Source organism: Harmonia axyridis, chromosome 1 (assembly GCF_914767665.1).
Source record: "Harmonia axyridis chromosome 1, icHarAxyr1.1, whole genome shotgun sequence".
In the NCBI taxonomy this organism is placed as follows: Eukaryota; Metazoa; Arthropoda; class Insecta; order Coleoptera; family Coccinellidae; genus Harmonia; species Harmonia axyridis.
The window spans coordinates 72,936,395-72,959,156 of NC_059501.1; the positions used below are offsets into that span (position 1 = coordinate 72,936,395).

General features: G+C 34.1%; 1 protein-coding gene across 28 annotated transcripts in view; it reads left to right on the plus strand.

Moving 5' to 3' along the window:
* Positions 1 to 22,762, plus strand: part of LOC123679986 (voltage-dependent calcium channel type A subunit alpha-1) — a 312,605-nt gene that overhangs the window by 248,546 nt on the left and 41,297 nt on the right. For 23 of the 28 annotated variants that reach the window (XR_006747592.1, XR_006747595.1, XM_045617641.1 and 20 more), the window contains 14 exons: positions 1,340 to 1,437; positions 5,425 to 5,580; positions 6,338 to 6,561; positions 8,745 to 8,848; positions 9,216 to 9,331; positions 11,473 to 11,634; positions 13,210 to 13,230; positions 15,235 to 15,447; positions 15,723 to 16,150; positions 17,684 to 17,957; positions 18,031 to 18,181; positions 19,750 to 20,052; positions 21,663 to 21,932; positions 22,049 to 22,192. Coding sequence is in view for 26 of the 28 variants with exons in the window: in XM_045617641.1 (XP_045473597.1) it covers positions 1,340 to 1,437; positions 5,425 to 5,580; positions 6,338 to 6,561; positions 8,745 to 8,848; positions 9,216 to 9,331; positions 11,473 to 11,634; positions 13,210 to 13,230; positions 15,235 to 15,447; positions 15,723 to 16,150; positions 17,684 to 17,957; positions 18,031 to 18,181; positions 19,750 to 20,052; positions 21,663 to 21,932; positions 22,049 to 22,192 (2,664 nt within the window). In the remaining 2 variants the exon portion in view is untranslated. Of the gene's footprint in view, positions 1 to 1,339; positions 1,438 to 5,424; positions 5,581 to 6,337; positions 6,562 to 8,744; positions 8,849 to 9,215; positions 9,332 to 11,472; positions 11,635 to 13,209; positions 13,231 to 15,222; positions 15,448 to 15,722; positions 16,151 to 17,683; positions 17,958 to 18,030; positions 18,182 to 19,749; positions 20,053 to 21,662; positions 21,933 to 22,048; positions 22,193 to 22,762 lie in introns of all 28 variants that reach the window. The other 5 variants (XM_045617893.1, XM_045619502.1, XM_045619352.1 and 2 more) reach the window with 2 other exon arrangements.

A 22,762-nucleotide genomic window follows, 5' to 3' on the forward strand; every position in this document is an offset into this window, starting at 1 on the left:
ACGATTGAGTGAATAAAAAATTATTTCCCAACTTCAAGTTCCTATATCTCGAAAACGAATCGATAGAATTAATTTATTTTTGTTGTTTGATATTAAGAAGGAAACTACCTTTCAAATGAGGCATCACTTGCCATATGGTGCCATTTAAAAATTTAGGGGTGGCGGTCACAGCTCCGAGGGATGGAATGTATTTCGGGTGAATTTCATCGCGAACCATGTCCCCCTCGAAAATGTTGTTGACGTGTCCGAGCGTTTTTATATAACTCGGTTCTGCCGACTTACAGAGCCGCTGTTTCGTTTTCAATGGCCCTCTCTGTATAATAAGTGACATTGGACAGAGAACACACAGTAATTTTTTGTAAACATGTGTCTCAGGGTTAGATTCTTCATTGATCAAAATTTTGGAAAATATCCAACTGTTCGAAAAAAATTGTAAAAAAAATAATGTGTTGAGCCGCCACGATGACTCATGCTGTAAAAAAAAATTGCAGGTGTACGCTTAATCGATTACATTTTGGGATATAACTCATCCTAGGAACTTTCACCAAATGCAGAATTGCTACTAGCTTATGTGGAGGATGGAGTAATAAGAATAATCTTCTTCTTGTAATTTTTGAAGTTTAATGGGTGAAAAATCAGGAGATTTAGGGGGCCAAGGCAAAAAATCTACAGTAATTTTTCATGAAAATGTTGAAATCTAGGTCTTAAGTTTGCGTTGGACCAAACTGTATAATGGCGAACATGTGGTTCTACCACCTCCTAGATGTATCGCACGGTAATCATGTTGCCTTCAATGAACTTCAGAGATATTCGTGAAAAATTTCCAGGAGTGAACTCACTAATATGCCAAAGTCTTATGAGGATAGGATGAATGATGTCCTAATGAATAATAGACACAAATATTTGTTCTTAATCGGAGATATTTACATTGTTAATTGAAAAGATAATTTTAGGGAAATTCTGGTAGTGGGATTAAAAATTCCTTTTATGACTCCTCTGCAATTTCAACCGGAATCAATCTGAAAGTGCCAGAAATATTGTAAGCCATTGTTGTATTCCCAATCCGAAATCGATTTACCCAACACTAACAATGTACAGTACAAGTAGAAGGTTTTGATTTCAGACATTTTTCTTTCTTGGTATCTACTGTGCTCCAGACTGATATGAACAGTTGCACATAGTTTTACGTTCTCGTTGATTTTTTAGCGTGGTGTTTTTTTCAGGTCGCATTTTCTTTCTAGAGTTTACCAATCGACTTAGCTCACACTTCTCTATCGATTAAGTTAGCATTAGATTGTATTTTGAAGTAGATGAGTCGCTAGAGGCTAGTATTTTGCAGGTTTTTGTCAATGTTACCTCAGGATGGCATAATGGACCTGCGTACGTTGCGGGCAATTCGAGTGCTAAGACCTCTCAAGCTAGTCTCTGGCATCCCTAGTAAGTAGATGAATTGTAGAAATTTCCTTTGGTTGGACGAATCTTTCAGAACGAGAAAATCATCAACTCTATGAGAATAGAAGAGCAAATCATTACTGTATTCACAGCAACGAAGGACAACGTTTCAGTTATCAGCAACTTATCGTTTAGAACACTTATTTAATTCATTATTATTCTTTCATCTTCCAATGTTTAATGTTTTTATATTCAACTACCCATAGATTCAGAAGTTTTGCATCACCTCATTCTCATAAAAGAGAATTTTTCAATGTAAACATTTTTGTTTATCGATGTTTTTCGTTTTAATCGTCACATATTTTTTGCAAGGGGTACATGTTTGCATTTTCTTTCACACTTTTCGTGGGTAAGAAGTTTGTTTTACAATTTCGAATGCCGACATGAATCGTAGAGTGGTAAGTGGGATTGATCAAAATATAATTTTTGGCGAGACGTTCTCGAGCCAAATGTCGTAGTACTCTGGAGTTAGGCAATCCAATCTCTGCCAAAGACACCCTCTCACAACATCGTGAAGAGGTGACTCTGCTGCAACGCGGGGACCCCCATAAACCCGCCGGGGCCTAAGTAGAGTGTGTCGTTACACTCATAACGCCACCTGTTGAGCAGATAGAGTCAATACTAATCCATATTTAGGGAAATATGAGCAGGCCTTTATCGCACCAGAGCAATAAAAGAGTATCCAGAAGCTGTAATCATCAATCGTTTGCACTGACCCGCTTTATATCCATACATGAATTTCAAAGATGCTTGAGATATGCTGGGCTGGTCAGTAGCAGCACGCAGGAATCCACCCAGAAGTTAATAGGACCTTGTTCAAGCAGCTCAGGAGGAATGGCTTAACCTACCTCAGCAGCATATCTCTCATCTGGTGTCTGGTATAGGCACATGGAGCCTGCATGGATACTATAGCGTAAATTATTCGATATTGGAAAGAATTCAGATAACCATTCTGCAAAAAAAATGATCAATAATTTGTGACTTATTTTTATCTAAAATGTTTTTTTTATAAGATACGTTAAGAGCGGCTAGTGATGATAGTTTTTTACAAAAAATGTAGACGTGTTTTATATTACTTGAAACTAATCAATTGAGAGGAATTACCATCACGTGGCTTTCCATGTATCAGTGCAACATTAGGTACCCATTTATTTCCACTCTGACGCTTCTGCGATGACCAAACTTTGTACGGTATACGAAGAAGTACAGGGTGGGAAAATAAGCGAGGTAAGCGGCTATATCTCAGGATTCACTCATCGTAAAGACTTGCGGTAAAAAATTTTACCACTAAAGTGTACAAGAAAACACACTGGAAATTGTTTTGAAAGTCATACCTCATCCGCTAGCGGGCGTAATAGCTACCGTCGAGAAAAAAAATGAATTTTACTCGAAAATGTTTCATATGAAGTTGAAGAAAAATATCATCACTGTAATCCTTGCAAAATTCTCTATCTTTTTGAATTTTCTCTTCACGAAGCACATAGAGGGCAGCATTAAGACGGTTGATTATTTTTTCACAAAATTTCAGTTTCATCTATTTTGTGAAGATTTTTGGTAGGTTCATGGTTTCCATGAATATTTGAAAAATATATCAGTGCTTCGTACATCAATTCTTTTGCGATCAATAAGAAGTTACCAACATCACTTTTCATTCGCAAATTATAAATATTGTCATTTTACAATGTAGATTATTGTTTAAAGAAATTATGTGAAAACCCCATAAGAAAGGTAGTTGTAAAAGGAAAAATCTATAATTTCGTTCTGAACTGAGAGATCACGTGATGGTATGCCCTCTCAAGTAGCATACATTTCATTTTTATGGAGAAAAAACGTTCGGAGATATAGGCTGGTGCAAAATTTTCGAATGTATGTGTATTTATTCAGTATCCACCCTTGAATTTATTGTAGAACTAGAAAAAAAAAACATACAATTGACATATTAAATAGCATTTCAAATTATTCAGTTTTTGAAAATACTTACTTTTGGTGAATATTGATTGATTTTTCATCATAACATTAGCAATACAACAACATTTATCTTTGAAATGTACCCGAGCAATAAAATTAATTAGGTCCCAAGTCAGGTTACTCTAGACCAGGTTTAATATATTTGCATTGAGAAAAAAAAGTGTTCTTAGACGGCAATGGTGACTAAACCATTATCCCCATCCTATTGACCTAATACTCCTTTAATTATTATTTTGACTTCTTTCAATCTTTCAAGATTTCAATGACGCTACCATATAACTGTTATTCGTGTTCCATGCAATCGGCAGCTAATATCACATTGTCAAATGCATTAAATGAACGAGAAGTGAAAGGAAGGGAGAAGGAACAACCGTTGATTGTCATTGTTATTAATTCATTTTCATTGTTTCTCATTCTACGGAGATGATATCGAGGATGAATTCACTGTATCAATGAGCGAACAACAGTTGGAGTAATCATATAATCTTTGGAACTGAATAATTTGAAATGACATTTAGTTGTTATGGAGCTATACAACATATTTGGTAGCTTTCCATTATTCACCCATCATTGAAGGAGGAAGGGGGTCTTTTCTATTCAACGTAATCAATCATCAATTTGGTATTTGGGTTAATTTATTTATGTTATCATTCATTATCATATCATCCATTATCATATCATTTCATTGACAAAGTTCTTCAATTTCTTAAATTTTTTCATTTGATCGTTCATCCCTATCTTGAATCCTAAAGTTATTATATCCATATATTTATGTATGTATTTTCCTGTTTTCCTCTTCATTTACTGCTTCATTTTGCATACATTGTTTTATGTACTCTTTTCCCTGTACCTTTTTGTTGTATTCTTCATTATTAAATGGATATACCAATTCTTTGGTTCTGAAAAGTCTTGCATGATCCAATGACTAAATTATTCTGAAAGGTTCGTTCAAATACACCCAAATGCAAGTATATGAGTTTAAAGCTAGAATTAGATGTCTGCCTGATTTTTAAACTGCTTATATTCACCTCCTACTTATATTTATACTATCTGTCGTCATTCTTCTAGATTCTACTCTTCAACTGAACTTTTCTAATGAGATACTTAGTTGTTGTGAAGCTTATATTTGCAATTCTTTGATATTTGTATAATTTAGCTGTTACTTTTCGATAACGATATATTTTTTTGAAATATATTGATTATATAATATATTGATGAAAATTTTACGATCTTGGTCAATATTTATATATTTTTCTTGATGTTTTTGTATTAAAAATTCAATATTCAATCGAATATTCGTACAAGGAATTTTTTTTTCCAATTCAAATTGTTTTTTTTTAGCGATAATGATATTTCATTATTATTTGAGATATGTAGGTACTAAATTAAAAATAGCAATTTCTACTCACTTTGAGTTCATCCGATCTCTAGTCTTTTTATTGATATTTTTCTATGAAGAGATCAGTAGGTAGGTACGTAGATAGAAAAGATTCTAAAATTTTGGTCTGGAAGTTCTACCAATCAAATATTTTCAGTGCTATATCGAACAACAATGGTTAGTAAGTACGTTAAAATCAGCGTTTCTAAAGAATAACATAAACATAAAAACTAGCTCCAAATCTTAACTATCTTGACAAAATTATTGAGATTTGTATTAGCTGTCCAAATATCCATAAAACTAGATTTTTGATACATTCCACCAATATTCGGAGTTTTTCCACCTAATAAAGAAACAAAGAGAACAAAATGAAAAAATTTTAATTTAACATTTTCAGTTGAATAAATTTAAATTCTTCACTTCCTTGCAAATTTCCGTACACTATCTCAAATGCTGTCAAAGCTTTCTTCTTTTGTTATTCCTTTTCACTTCAATATCTACCAATTGTTCTTTCGATTCGAAAATATATTCGGCTTCACCTGACTAAAATCCAGCAAATGTAAGTTTTGCAATATTCCATATTGCTATCGAGGAGTCTTATACTCATGCATTTTTCCCTTCGTTAGGTTTGCAAGTGGTCTTGAAGTCCATCATCAAGGCCATGGCACCGCTGCTTCAGATTGGATTGTTGGTTTTGTTTGCGATTGTGATATTCGCCATAATAGGTCTGGAGTTTTATTCAGGCGCACTTCATAGAACGTGTTATAGCCTTTACGATATAGGTAAGCAGTTAAATGTGTGAGTATTTTCTGTGGTTTGTCCTCGATTAAGTTTTACATTCATATATATGGTGATTAAAGATTACGATGGCACAGATATGTTTCCTTTTTGCGATTGGAGTTGATATTTCATAACTGAATAAACCGGAATAAGAATCATATTCAACAAAAATGAAATGAAATACAAGGATATGAACTATATATTTACACTTGGCATAATTATAGGTCAACAGATAGAAAGGGAAAATAAACATTCAGATTTTTCTGAAGATATTCAATACACTTGATCAAAATAGAAGAATATAAGTAGTGTAATAAAAAAATATTTATGGAAAGCAAAAGAAGAAAATAAATTATCATTGACATGGAACAATTATTCCTGGTAAAAATTGAGAAAATCACTGAAGTGGTGTCAGTAGTTTTCGAGCGCTCATTCATTGGCTATTGAAGATCACAGAACTGACGATGATTTTTATGACTTAAATCCTCTAAAAATAGCATTCTTTAATAGCAATTAACAGAAAAATTGAAACACTGTAAACAAACTGAACAATAGATAATACTTAAATACCATGTCGGTGTAGAGAATAGTTGTGAAATATTAGCGACAAAAAACAATGGTTACAGTCAATTTAAGCTTACCTTCTAAATCATCAATTTCCGTTACTTACTTGACATAATTCACAAAACTGACTCGAGGACTGAACACGAATGAGATCCCCTATGTTGCATGGAATCGCTAACCAATATTATTCTTCAGATCAAATAGTAAGAGAAGGTGAAGTCGAGGTGCCTTGCAATACAGATAACGAAACACTAGCACTAAATCAGGGCAGTAACTGGTGTAGGGATGGAAATTCCGTTTGTCTAGAGAGGTGGCAAGGTCCAAATCATGGCATCACTTCTTTCGACAACATCGGTTATGCTATGCTCACCGTTTTTCAATGTATTACTATGGAAGGATGGACGAATATTTTGTATCAGGTAGGTGGTTCAGAACAATTCATTCGATATTCTTTGTAGGATGTATTCACTAAATTATTAAACATTAGATATGCTACTGAGAAGGCACAATTTATGAATGAAATCAATAACAAGGTTTTTAACCAAAAAGGGATTCTAATAAGTGATTTTGATACTGAAAAATAGTTTATTTTAAGAGGAATCAATGAATGTTTAGTCCATTGTAATGAGGAAGATATGCTATGAAAAGTAATCTAAATGATTTGATAACAAGTGCTGACAATCATAACTATAGAACAAGGCATGGTAATCTTCTTCGCATACCAACTCATAACTCATCGGACAACTTTCTATGAAAAGAGTCCCTTTTTTCTGGTATACAGGTGTACAATAAGCTATTAATCTCTATAAGAGAAATCCAAAATCCCAAGTTATTTGAAAAATCTCTCAAAGATCTCCTGTTGCAATACTCATTCTATGATCTAGATGAATTTATGGAATGTAGCTTTTACGACTTTTATATTTCTTTATGTTTGTTCATGTCAAATTTTATATATACATATTTCATGTATCTTCTTTTTCTCTGCTGACTTTTCCAATATTATGTAAATGGTCTTAATGGAATGAAAACTTATTTTGAGTTTTGAGAAGCTGCTTCACAAAAGTTCTCTAGTTTTGCAAACTTTTGTAATGAATTTTAACAATTTCAATGCGTACCATTTTTGGTAATAACTTATTGTTTACTTGTCCAATGTCAAAAGATGACAGCTTCAAAAGTGACCGCTACCCAGATAGCGGGCAATTCAAAATGAAATGGACTGATGGACGACAGACGAGAATTTTATTTTGCCACAGCACTTGATAACATCCTTGGACACTTTACTACTACTGGTCTACTGGTCATCACCTCGTAACCTACTCCACTGAACTCTATTTCCCAGTTTTATACCTGGATTACAAACATAAAATCATATTGTACACCGTGAATTTCTTCTTCCTTTTCTTATTCTCTAAATTGTATGTCTGGGCAATGGTATCATGGTACCTGCACACTAATTAGGGTAGGGGAAAGATATTTTCTATTGTATCTTTCTGAGAACCCTATGAATGAGAAAGTTGTATGCACAAGTACCACGAAAAATCATTGGTACACTAATGCAGGTACATTTCTGTTAAGTATTGTGACGACAATTTAGGCTAGACACAGACATTATGTCTGATTGCTTTTTGTCGCCTTATATCGAACATAGCAGCCAATGCATATCAAGAATTTTTTTCATGGGATGCCAGTTATATATGCCAAATTTCGGTTGATAGTAAATGCAAACAAAAATCTACTTTTGCTGCCAATTATTCGCTGTAAAATAACTGTACAGAAATCTTCGATATTCACGTATTCAATTGAAATTTCATTCTTTGGGTTATCATTGATATAATATGTGAATGCTATTGTAGGCATCGCATTGAAATTGCCTATAAAGTTATTCATAGACAAAAAGACCTCTTAATTGCTACTTGTAATTGAAGACAGCTTGTAATGACTGCCTGGTGTAATAATTAGTCTTCATCTGAATAATTGCTCAGTGTTAACGATTAGTTTGATGAGCCTTGGATTGTCTATACAGTGCTCATCAAACTATAATAATGATAATAGTAATAATGTTTATTCAAAATAAAATTACAGAGGTATTTATTTCGCGAAATATTTACCTGTGCGTAATACATATACACTTCAAAATTAATGCAATTTCAGAAATAAACATCATGAATACTTTGAACAACTTGTGTGAATAATTCGGATCATTCATATGACTGAAAATGAAATTATCACAATAAAATATTTGGAAAAAAATATAAAGTTAAAATGACAAAATATGATATTCGAATTTTCCAGTAATTTCCTACACAAAATCGAAGCCTCTACTGATGAAAGTAAAGCACAATCTATGTAGTATCGTGAAAGGGTCTTTTTCAAAGATATTTTTCTTGATTCCTCATGTAACATGTATTATTTCGATATCTTTTATCACTGCCTAAAAAGATCGCCTTACCAAACATCCTCTATTTTTGATGCATGCAGCTGTCTACGTGAAAAAATTTGTTAGGTGTCACAAGATATAAAGAAATTTGTGAAAATTAAATGCTTTGTGAATTCGACAATCGTCACTCGCAGTTCTGATTCACGTATTTATTTATGTTTTCAGATGAATGATGCTGTTGGTAGCATGTGTAACTGGATGTACTTCGTGCCACTTATTGTCCTGGGTTCTTTTTTTATGTTGAATCTAGTTCTTGGTGTTCTCAGCGGGTGAGTGTATAATAGCTTTTGTTTGTTTTCCTAGATTTATGTTATCCGTACGATCTAAACCTCCAACAGTGAGTTTTCCAATGAACGTTTGAGAGTCGAACGAAGAACAAAGTTTTTCCGAGATAGAACGAGAGCTTCAGTTATGGACAGTCTGGGAAAATATTTGAGATGGATATCCAGAGCAGGTTGAGTGAAAATCTGTATAGAGTATATTCGCTAGGAATACGAGTTCAGATTTTCATTAGAAGCTATTTGTAGACCGCTAATTATATTTGATAGTATCAGATTTGTTCGTTTGAACATTCATTCACATACATAGAGTATAGATTTGAGCTTTCGCTAAATATGTATTTGCTTTTGTCCCCAGTGAATTTGCTAAAGAAAGAGAAAAAGTAGAGAACCGACAGGAATTCCTCAAATTGAGGAGACAAAAAGAACTAGAAAGAGAGCTTTATGGCTACGTACAGTGGATATGTAAAGCTGGTAAGTTTTGAGCTTCCAACCAATTTATTACAACTAGTTAGCAGATGCTTTCTTGGATTTTCTTGTCAATACTCTGCTTGAAATTTCTATGGCCCTTGACACCTTATCGACTTAAAATTATCCATAATTCCGAAACTATTGGCTGGATTCACTCATTTACAAAATTAACTGCGGTATTTGATTCAAATGTCAAGTTTCTAGATTTTTTCGTTATAGAGTTATCGTATTTACAGACGGGCGGGCGGATAGGTCAAATCTAAATGTTCCAGTTTAATATCGCCTGAATATTAGAATAATTTAAACATCGTGACGAAATGCTATAGTGTTCAGGAAACAAGCGCTTAAACAGTAGTGTTTAAGATGGTTCGTATACCAATTCATAATTCAAAAGTAATCCTTTCAACGTTTATTCGCTTCATATCATTTCCACATGGAGTATCTGTGAAGCTGAATTTTTCATTAACTCATTTTATCGATAGGTACATTTAATGGTCACTAAAACTTTAATCGAAAAATAGAAATGAAATCTACAAGGAAAATGTCATGTTTCTAGTATTATGGTCCTAAATAAACGTTTGTGGCATATTTTGAATTATACTGAAAAAAATAAGATGGCCGTATATCTGAATCCATTGGCTAAATTCTGACGTCATCAACGAATTTAATAATCGGCATATAACGGGTGTTTTTTTTAGAGCTATAGAACTTTAAATTGCAATAAAACAACGATTGATCATTCGATTGACATGAATTTTATTTATCTGCAAGATAATCTTGTGGCATTACATTTTGAATATGATTTCTGGCATATGACCTCCACAGCTGGCTCGGATGTAGTCCAATCTGGACGTCCAATTTTCGATGACTTTTTCCAACATTTGTGGCCGTATATCGGCAATGACACGGCGAATGTTGTCTTCAAATGGTCAAGGGTTTGTAGCTTATCTGCATAGACCAATGACTTTACATAGCCCCACAGGAAGTAGTCTAGCGGTGTTAAATCACAAGATCTTGGAGGCCAATTCACAGGTCCAAAACGTGAAATTAGGCGGTCACCAAACGTGTCTTTCAATAAATCGATTGTGCCACGAGCTGTGTGACATGTTGCGCCGTCTTGTTGGAACCACAGCTCCTGGACATCATGATTGTTCAATTCAGGAATGAAAAAGTTAGTAATCATGGCTCTATACCGATCAACATTGACTGTAACGTTCTGGCCATCATCGTTTTTGAAGAAGTACGGACTAATGATTCCACAAGCCCATAAAGCGCACCAAAAAGTCAGTTTTTCTGGATGTAACGGTGTTTCGACATACACTTGAGGATTAGCTTCACTCCAAATGCGGCAGTTTTGTTTGTTGACGTAGCCATTCAACCAGAAGTGCGCTTCATCGCTATTGGACGTAGTGCGCGATACGTATTCCGCACAGAACCATTATTTTCGAAATGAAATTGCACTATTTCCAAGCGTTGTTCGGGCGTGAGTCCATTCATGATGAATTGCCAAACCAAACTGAGAATAAATCACTTGACAGCTATTGAATCGGTCGCCATCTTGAACAGTAATGCCAACTTAAAGTTATATACCTCGAAAAAAAACACCCGTTACAACACATATACGAACGTACCAGAACATTATCAGTAAATAGGCAAATCAAATTATAATTGAGCGAACTACCTACGTTTTTCATCAGTGAGTTTCCATGTAGTTTTCACTAAACTCACAGTGTAAACATCATTAAGACGTCAAGATATTGATAACGACTCAAGATTTGTCAAACTCCAGTTGCTATCCTCATATTTTCCTATGGCAATCACATTGGATTGTTCACGATTAGTTTGTTGCTTTCCATAAATATAATACAACCAATTATTCATATAGCCCCCCATTTGGAAATGTCACACCATTATGTTCAGACATCTTAATAATCTCAATAATTGAATTGAACATTGGAGGATTTATAGCTGAATTTACAATTCAGCTGAAAATAGGACTAGGCATTATAGATATGATTTGATAAGCTTAATTTGGCCATAGAAAACCTCACAGAATCAAACAATGATGCTTGAACTCAATGAAGATTGCACCTTCATGTTAAAAATCAAGTTTTCCATGTTTCTCAACGATTAACCTATTTCAGAGGAAGTAATACTAGCAGAGGAACGAACGACTGAAGAGGAGAAGATGCACATAATGGAGGCCAGAAGAAGAGCTGCGAAGAAGAGAAAACTAAAGAAAATAGGAAAGAGCAAGAGCACAGACACCGAAGAGGAAGAGCAAGAAGAAGATATCGGAGATGATGGTGAGAAATTTTTTTCTATTTTTTTCTTTCATTCTCACATCTCGATTGTCGTTCTTGAGATATTGCACAACCCTTTCACATGTTATTTCATCTAGTAATTCAAATGATTGAAGTTAAGGAATGTGCATGAGTTTACAGGTATCTTGTTCGTTAAATGGACATAATAAGGGAAGGGGGTATGTTGTCATATTTTGAGTTAATGTATTGTTACTCTGTGACTTATTTGAACTAATCTTCAATCATTATTAATATATGTATACATATAGGTCACACCAAAGAGATTGAAATGTATGGGATGTGAAAAAATCATTTTACTTCTATTATTATGATTTAATCATTGGTGAATACTACTTTTTTGCAACACTAAATTCTAGAAATATAAAAAAACTTTTGTTTCGAAAACACTTTTCAACCGATTTGTTATCGATGAGGCAGAGTCGGATGACTTGTCAAGACATTTTTTTGTTCTAAAAGTATTTTTTCCATCAAAAACAGTATTTATCCTTTATTCAACCATTAATCTCAATCCAGACTCAACTCAATAATCCGAAATTTTGACTTGCAACTTTTGAAGCTTGGTACAAACTAGAAAAAAGTTGTATAGCAATGGCGGTACTACTTATTAGGTGACGTGTTAGAATAATTATCATTTGAATGCGGAATATCATTAACGACTATCATATAACGACATTTTAATAATGATAATAAGCAGCAGAATGGGCAGAAATCATTACGTTTAAGACAACAAAAATACAAATTAAGATCTAGTTGAATTCTTGTGACAACCTGCCCTCTTATGTTAAAATTGTTAATGTTTATGACAGTTTGAGATGCTCGTAAGTTCTTTTCGATATAATTGTCAAATCCGAAAATGATTTGAAATGTATTGATATTTCTCTTTGGTTTAGTATTAGGCAGATAATAGTTATAATTGTTCAATAAGATGAATTTCTAGTCTGATATGATTTTTCAATTCAATCATATTACTTGGGAATTGGACATTACAATTATGCATTCAGACAAAATGAAATTAGAATCAATGGGAAACATTATTTCAAGTCATATTCGGCTAATTTCTGCATCAATTCAGGTTTTTGTTGAATACGCGTTTATTAAAAAAAAATTACAGCTGATCTATTCTGCTCGGAAAATTAAGTGGATAAAATTAAAATTTGGGCAAGAACAATTTCAATCATTCAGCAGTCCCAATAAAAATTATTTTCAATGAAAATAATTATAATGAATGAAAATAAAATTCTGGGGAAGCCCAAAGCGATAAAATATTTTTCAATACAAATTTTATACATATCCACTCCAATTAATGAGCAGGGTATATAATTTTGCGAACAAATGCTCTACAAATTATATAATTACCTAAATTACTGTCAGAAAATTCGCTTGAAGTATTCTCTGCTACGTTGAAATTATTAACGCCTCTTTATTCAGTTCAAATATAGACTATTTCGCCTTGCTAATAAAAAATTGATAAATTTAATTCAAAAAAACATTTTTTGATAGCTTTCGAAAGATCTTTAACTGATAATAATATCTTTTAATCCACAGTATTTCTTACAGAGTCAAAGAAAGAACTCAAAGGTATGCAGAAATAACTGGAAAAAAGTTGTGTATAATTATTAGAGTGATTTTTCACTGTAGATGCTATTTTGCTGATGTGTCTGAAAGAAAATTGAAAGGAGTTTGTCGTCTCTGAAGTTCTTTCTCTCACATCCCTTGATGTTGTGGGGATTTGAACTCTGTACAGTTGTGTTTCTTATAATTTTAAATGATATTTTTTTCATTTTGAATGATTGATTAACAGATAATGAAATAATTCCTGTCTCAACACAACATCACAGAATTCACTCTAAAAAATTTTGAAATGAATATTAAAATAAGTAGTTGGTAAGATTATTCCCCTGAAGCTTGTGATTGATTGAAAGCACTTTTTTGTATGCACATAATATCTAAGACATCTTCATTTTGCTAATGTTTTTGTGGGATTTTTGGCTTAAGATAAGTCATATTTTTATATAAAACTCAACGTTTTTGAGTGTGGTCTAATATTTAGTTCACAACTTTGATGCAGTGAAAACGTCTTCTTTTGAAGTACCTATTTAGATTTGTATGAAAAAGATTTTATAAGTGTAGGTATTTAATAAAACACTTCACTCTCTCATTTCAATATACAGGGTGTTTCCTAAACATGCGGCAAAAATTCAGGGGGTTGTTCCTTGGACTACTTTAAGCATGTTTTGTCCTTGGATGATTTTTGAAAAACCTCTTTGTTTCGAAGATACAGGGCGAACAACATTTTTCATATTTTTAAAATTAATAATAGTTTAAATAAAAATGCGTACCGCACTGTGTTTACTAAGTAGGTACAATTTATTTTTAAATTTGTTTAACAACATTCCAATTACTAAAAACGGCCAGTTTTTTGACTAAAAATTGATAAGTGCAGATGGTAAAGGAATACAGATTAAACACGGTTTTCATTTGAATTCGTTTTGTGATGTATTAGCAATTTTTAGTCAAAAAACTGGCCGTTTTTAGTGATTGGAATGTTGTTAAACAAATTTAAAAATAAATTGTACCTACTTAGTAAACACAGTGCGGTACTCATTTTTATTTAAACTATTATTAATTTTAAAAATATGAAAAATGTTGTTCGCCCTGTATCTTCGAAACAAAGAGGTTTTTCAAAAATCATCCAAGGACAATACATGCTTAAAATAGTCCAACGAACAACCCCCTGAATTTTTGCCGCATGTTTAGGAAACACCCTGTATAGCAAAAATTAGCTTACAAAATAATAAAATAGAAAAATATAAAAACTCTGTGAACACTATAAATGATCCAATATGTTTAATAATAAATAAACATATCAGATTGTAATAACGCCAAATGATTATAATTGTAGCTTAAAAAATTTTTAATTTTAGAATGTAGGAATACATATTCATCAAACATATTGTGGACAAAATTCACCAATTGAATATTTTCATCAACGAAATCAATTTTTCTATAAAAATTTTATAATTTTGAAATATATATATATATATATATATATATATATATATATATATCTATATAAAAGTCAGTCCATTCGCAGTCGAATAGTATGAAATGCTTCCAAAATTTAACACTTTGATTTCAGAGTTAAGGATCCTCGAAATTTTGATTTTGATTCCGGAACCATTATTACCATTATACAATTTTTTATTATATATATGTTTTCTAGAATATATAATTATATTATTTATTGACCAATTATATAGTAAATAATATTCTTCCTTCAGAGGATGAATTGATATTCTAAAGTGTGACATTTGCGGTATTTTCAAAATTCCATAAATTAGGTATCCATTGGTTGAATTTGTCTACTGAATTCCTAATACTTTCTTGTTTTGAAGATAATTCGCCTGAACAAAAAACAGCAAGGACTCTTTTGGTTATCTAATAATATTTGTTGAATTTGAAAAAAAGTTTCAAAACACGTGGAGACACAATTGTCAAAATTCTCGGCAAAATTTTTTCATGGCACCGAAGTTTCGCCTGAGTTGTTCCTTTGCCACATTTTGAAATCAGAATTGTTGACAGGCTTCGGCAAATCCTCTTACCTCAAATCCAGAGTGCAAGGACAAAGCGGATGTGCTCGTTTTTGGAGAGCTGAGAAAAGGTTCAGATTTGGCATTCGAAGGTTGGTGAAATCTCAAGGTTTCTACTGGTTCGTCATCGTGTTGGTCTTCTTCAACACCATCTGCGTTGCGATAGAGTACCATGGACAGCCACAGTTCTTGACGGATTTTCTTTGTGAGTATTTACTAAAAAAACATAAAAATCGCTTCTCAGTGTCGTTCAGGAGTTGATCCACTCCTTTTATTCCAATTATTTTAAACCTCAATCATTCATATTCATCGCTGGAGTTCCACAAGGATCCTATCTGGGTCTACTTATCTATATAGTTTTCCCAAAGAAATACAGTTAATCATAGAAAAAGAACTCTCTCAATGTGTTTCAATTCAACTCTTCTTCAGATGCAATATACTCGTACATATAGAGACTAATATTGTTCATGCATATTTCAGATATCGCCGAGTATGTTTTCCTTGGTTTGTTTCTGACAGAGATGTTCGTCAAAATATACGCCCTTGGACCAAGAATATATTTCGAATCTGCCTTCAACCGTTTCGACTGCGTAGTTATATCCGGATCCATATTCGAAGTCATATGGTCTGAGGTTAAGGGTGGATCCTTCGGGCTCTCGGTGCTCCGAGCCTTGAGGCTCCTGAGGATATTCAAGGTGACCAAGTACTGGTCCTCCCTGCGCAACCTCGTCATCTCGCTGCTCAACTCGATGAGGTCCATCATCTCTCTGCTGTTCTTGCTCTTCTTGTTCATACTGATCTTCGCCTTGCTGGGAATGCAGCTTTTCGGAGGAGAGTTTAACTTCGAGGAAGGAACGCCACCGACCAACTTCAACACCTTCGCGATAGCACTCCTCACTGTATTCCAGGTAATAACCTATCCACTTGCTACTGTATTTGTTGATAATTGCGGTTTCACTCAGGGTTCGCATCTAGCACCATTATTGTTCTGTTTGTTTTTGTTAACGATTTCTGGTTATTAAGGAGTGAATAATATTCATTTTCTTCATCTGAATGCATAATAACAGGCTCGAATTTTTTTCATTTTGTATTCAAGGTACAGGGTCTTCATGAATTATTGCTTCACTTATCTCGGTTTGAACTCAAATAGTTCTGAAAATTCAAATTGGAATTGATAATACGCATTTTATGATTGTTATTTCCAAAACTTTAAGAATAGTTGCCAATATCAGAGAAGGGCAGTAAAAAATGATTCAAAGGCAACTATGATTTTTTTTTAACAATGTGTGTGTTATTTTAAGCTCCTTTCCTCTTTATTTATGATTTCTATACTACGCAGCTCACACTAATAAAATCTCATTTCAAACGTCACTAGAAAAGTATCTGTTTCATTACTCTAAGGAATTGTATGACACGAATTGAATTGGGGGAAAAGAGGGAATAAAAGCTAATTATCCCTCTTCATTAATGTCTACTGCAGAATTATACAGGATGTTTTCAAATTAGACGTGAACCTTGAAGGAGCTGTTAGTATGACTCATTTGCTGTCGATTGAGTCATATTTATTAATAACCGAAAATCAACAGTTTCCGTGATATTTGAGGTCTTGTGTTTTTTATGAAATTTCTCATCTTATTTCTCCTATTTTATTCATCTTCATTTTTCGCCTATTCTTTCTTCGTTGATCAAGTTTGATTCGAATTTTGGATTATTCTCATCAGAAAAGGATGTGATATGTGAGCAAAAAGCAAAACTATGCTGTTCAGATGTTGAACCAGAATTATTATGATTTCATAGTTGATGTATGAAGCGAAGAATAGTAAATTCCACATTTATGTATGACGAAATTATTTTCAAATTCCTTCTCCATTTCCTAAAAAACTGTTCGTTAGAATATAGGCCCTAGTTTTGCTTCAGCAGATTTTGATTTGAGGGGGGAACGAAGCAAAAAAGGAAAATAACGAATAAAATATTTCTTTATTGTAATCAAACTAAAAATTTCAGTAGAAAATGTATTCATAAATTATGTTTGAAATGACCACCACCATCTCTTTATCCAAGCACGTGCAATTTTTCTCATTTCTTCAGTTGTTACTTTTCACCTGTAATTTACTCTCAATCATCTCGCTGCTTCGTCTATTCTAACGGTGTTAGATCCGGACTTCTTGCTAGCCACAAAAATAATCCAAAATTATAATCAAATTTGTTGAACGAAGAAAAAATTGATGAAAAATGAGTGAAAACGTTCAAAAATCGAAAGAACTCAAATATCTCGTATACTGTTGATTTTTGGTTATCATACATACATATTCACAAATATTTTATAACAATTTTTTATACATTTTCGAAGAGAAATCATCATTCTCACATGCACATACAATAACAATACTTCCATTTCGCAGAATATAATCCATTAATGTTTTTCATTTTCTTTTCATCAGATCCTCACAGGTGAAGATTGGAATGAAGTAATGTACCATGGTATAGTAGCCCTTGGGGGTCCTCACGATGGAGGCATGATTTATTCGCTCTACTTCATAGTCCTCATGTTGTTCGGCAACTATACCTTGCTAAACGTGTTCTTGGCCATCGCCGTCGACAACTTGGCCAATGCACAAGAGTTGACAGCCGCTGAAGAAGAACAAGCGGAGGAGAATAAGGAGAAGCAAGCTATAGAATTGGAGAAAGAAATGGAAGCTCTACAAGGTGGAGACCGTGAGTATATTCCGCTAAAATAAAAATAAGCCAATTGGTTCTTTGTCTACAAGTATATTTCTTCGAATTCTAGTTGGTTCGAATCAGAGGATTGACGCTCCTTCGAGTCCAGTGAGGAGAAAAAAGAAGAAAGACGAGAAACCTCCAGAGGAAGAAGAAGAGATTATCGGTCCCAAACCTATGCTGCCATACTCTAGCATGTTTATATTTCCTCCAACTAATTCGTGAGTATTTTTACATTTTCATTTTCGAATTAATTGTTGATTTGAATTGGTTGGGTACAAACTTGGATCCATGGGGAATACCAGCATATAATAAAAATTATAGGATTCCAAGTGAATCCAATTATTAGGTTTTGCAAGGTTTCTACAACAATAAATCTTGGGATTTGTAGTAGAGGAAATGACAGAAATCAGTGTTGCCAATCTAAAGGGTGTTTTTTCTAGGTACATAACTTTAAGATGGCATTACTGTTCAAGATGGCGACCGATTTAACAGCTGTCAAGTGATTTATTCTCTGTTTGGTTTGGCAATTCATCGTGAATAGGATCACGCCTGAACAACACTTGTGAATAGAGCAATTTTATTTCGAAAATAATGGTTCTGTGCGGAATACGTATCGCGCACTACGTCCATTTTATCGTCGACAAAATCATCCATCAGAGCAGTTGATTCGATTAACCATGGGACGTTTTCGCACCACGTTTACTCTTATTGATAACTCGCATCCCCAGAGACGCCGTACGGTGGGTACAGAAGAAGCTATTGCTGCTGTAGAGCGTAGCATTGAGGAAGACCCGAATGAGTCTATCCGCCATCGATCACAGGAATTGGATCTGTGTCCATCCACTTTATGGAAGATTTTGCAGAAGGATCTTGGTTTGCGTACTTACAAAATCCAACTCGTGCAAGAATTGAAGCCAAACGATCATCAAGTAAGGCGTAGATTCGTCGAATGGGCCCAAAATGAGATTGCCGTTGTTCCCGATTTTCCAAAGCGAATTTTGTTTAGCGATGAAGCGCACTTCTGGTTGAATGGCTACGTCAACAAACAAAACTGCCGCATTTGGAGTGAAGCTAATCCTCAAGTGTATGTCGAAACACCGTTACATCCAGAAAAACTGACTGTTTGGTGCGCTTTATGGGCTGGTGGAATCATTGGTCCGTACTTCTTCAAAAACGATGATGGCCAGAACGTTACAGTCAATGGTGATCGGTATAGAGCCATGATTACTAACTTTTTCATTCCTGAATTGACCAACCATGATGTCCAGGAGCTGTGGTTCCAACAAGACGGCGCAACATGTCACACAGCTCGTGCCACAATCGATTTATTGAGAGACACGTTTGGTGACCGCCTAATTTCTCGTTTTGGACCTGTGATTTGGCCTCCAAGATCTTGTGATTTAACACCGCTAGACTACTTTCTGTGGGGCTATGTAAAGTCATTGGTCTATGCGGATAAGCCACAAACCTTTGACCATTCGGAAGACACCATTCGCCGTGTTATTGCCGATATACGGCCACAAATGTTGGAAAAAGTCATCGAAAATTGGACTTTCAGATTGGACTAGATCCGAGCCAGCCGTGGCGGTCATATGCCAGAAATCATATTCAAAATGTAATGCCACAAGATTATCTTGCGGATAAATAAACTTCATGTCAATCGAATAATCCATCGTTGTTTTATTGCAATTTAAAGTTCTATAGCTCTAAAAAAAACACCCTTTACGTGAATCCCCAAATCCTTTTAATGATTCATGATGATTGACGATTCATTTTCTCATTTCAGTATAAGAAGAGGAGCCCATTGGGTGGTCAATCTTCGCTACTTCGATTTTTTCATCATGATCGTTATCTGCCTTAGTTCAATGGCCCTTGCCGCTGAAGACCCGATAAACGAGGAGTCAACCCGCAACCACATACTGGATCAATTCGATTACGCCTTCACCTGCGTCTTCGCCGTCGAAATGTTCCTCAAGATCATCGATCTGGGGATCATCCTGCATCCGGGCTCGTACCTGCGCGAGTTCTGGAACATTATGGACGCTGTGGTCGTGATCTGTGCGCTTGGGTCCATCGCGTTTGATATGATGTGAGTAGCTCAAAGTTACGAACAACAGTCACTGCAAAGTTGACGCTATAGTTCATAATTACCCAAAGAATTTCTCGAATTATTTTCAAGAGCGGTGAAGAAACTAAAAGAAATAAGATCACGGTGGGTTTGAACCCAGGTCATCCGCGTCAAAGTTTGGGTGCTAACCACGTTACTTCAGAGTCTATTTGGTAATTGAGTAATATGCCAAAATTTATCACTGAAACTAAATGGGCAACGACTATTGTGAAAATATTGTACTTATTTTTATCAGAGCAACATAGGTTTTCAATTCGTCAGCGTCAAAGTTTGGGTGCTAACCACGTTACTTCAGAGTCTATTTGGTAATTGAGTAATATGCCAAAATTTATCACTGAAACTAAATGGGCAACGACTATTGTGAAAATATTGTACTTATTTTTATCAGAGCAACATAGGTTTTCAATTTCATGGTTATATGTTCTAATATTTCTTTTATATAACTGTTTTTTAAATTGAATATTAGGTTGTTTACCTTCCAAACGTATAGGTTTTGTTCTGGACCTTGGATGATCAATATCGTATATCGTATATATGTATATTGTATATGTATATATATATTTGAACTTTGTGTGTTCCGGATTGGACCGCGTCTAATATTTTGTCGTGTTCGACGTTTCGGCTCCGATTTTGGAGCCATTCTCAAGAACCGTTGACTTTACGCCGGGGTCTCAATCTGCCTACTCCCCAGGTATCATCAACAACAGTATATCCGTCCTTCGAGGTAATATATACATATATATTGTTATGGAATGGTATTATCGACTCATAAAATCAACATTACCAGATTCTATCTCTCGGAAACAATCAGCAAATTCATCAAATAGATCATAAATTTTAAATTGATATGCTCCAATAACAGTAAAGAAAGTAGAGTATTTTTATTTATTTATTCCATTCACTTGTACATTACAAAATTAGCATAATTCCAATATTTCTAAATTTCTATATCATTGTTCATTCGAAACATCTCAGGATCTGAAACAAAAGGACAATGTTAATATAATTCAAGTTCAATTTGATAAAATCAACAGAAGATATTCAACTGAAGTATCAGGAACCATTTATATATCACGTATATAATGTTAAAAGAGTTAAAAGACTGTATATTCAATTTTCATTCATAATGATAAGAAAAATCATTCATTTTATATTTCTTATGTTAATTTCCATGAAATAGCTTGTGATCTAGTGAATTACATCTAGATGCAATCTCAAAAATGTATTATTAGCCAAAATTCCTGATAAAATTGTGAATAATGGATAGGGATTGGATATCGAATGATTAATCAGGGATTACAAAGTAACTAATGTCTCAAACATATCAAAATGCATATAGTTCATTATATTATAGTATAATTTGAAACTTTGTAGTAGATTTCAGGAGCTATAGATAGAAATTTTGAATATTAGGTCGAAGAAAATGAATATTAGAAAATGTTTCCAAATTTTATATAGAATATTTCAAAATTTTGTAACTTAGAATCGACCGAATGCAACATTTGTGGTATCAAAAGATGGCGAAAAAAAAGCACTCCCGCACTAATTGACCTTTTTTATTTCTCTTCCAGATATTCGGAGAAGAGTGCAGCTTCTGCGAATCTAGCAACAATGAAATCGTTGCGAGTGCTCCGAGTGCTTAGACCTTTAAAAACAATTAAAAGAGTGCCCAAATTGAAGGCGGTCTTCGACTGCTTAGTGAACTCATTAAAAAATGTGATAAATATCCTCATAGTGTATATATTATTTCAGTTCATATTTGCTGTGATTGCTGTTCAGTTGTTCAATGGAAAGTTCTTCTACTGCTCGGATAAAAGCAAAATAACCGAAGCCACGTGCCAGTGAGTATCATAGAAACACCATAGGAACCTCATTTATTGTTTATGGATAGTTTTCCTTGTACCTGACGTGTACGGTTGGTTTTTGAACAAGAATAATAAATTTCCTGTTTTTTCAGGGGGAATTATTTCGTGTTCGACGAAGACAGTGAGGTACCAAGGGTCGAACAAAGGGTATGGGGTCCGCAAAGTTTTTACTACGACAACGTTCCCCTGGCTATGTTGACCCTATTCGCAGTACAAACTGGTGAAGGGTGGCCTCAGTAAGTTATCTGACCCTTTATTATTCCTTCGTTATTTTTACCTGCTCTCGAAAAGGTATAACATGAATCTGCGAATCTGCGGACTGCAGGGGTTAAATCGGATCTGGGGTTGAAGCATGGTACCTATATACTTTTCATTTATGGTTTGTGTAGACAAATGAGTCATTTTTTTAGTTTCTTTGAAATATTTTGAATATACAGGGAGCACATAAATGTTTGAATATAGGTACACTTCCCCAAGAAATTAACGCTCCACCATTTAAAGATTTCAAGATATTCCGTCAAAACTACTTGTCCGATTTGGACCTTCCTTATTTGAGTGACAGGTTATTTTCTTCTGAACGTTGTGTGTATCCGCATAAAAACCTTTATTTCATATATACCTGGTGAAGCAATTATAGCCTGTTTTTTTTTGTGAAAATTGTAACACTTCGTATAGTGCAGCAGATACATTATTAAGTTGGAATTGAATTTAAACTTTAGCTCTATCGTTTTTCAATATTTTCTTCTTTGATTCACTTCATTATCTTTCTTATAACTCGTGAAACACCATTTTGTGTAATTGAAGAA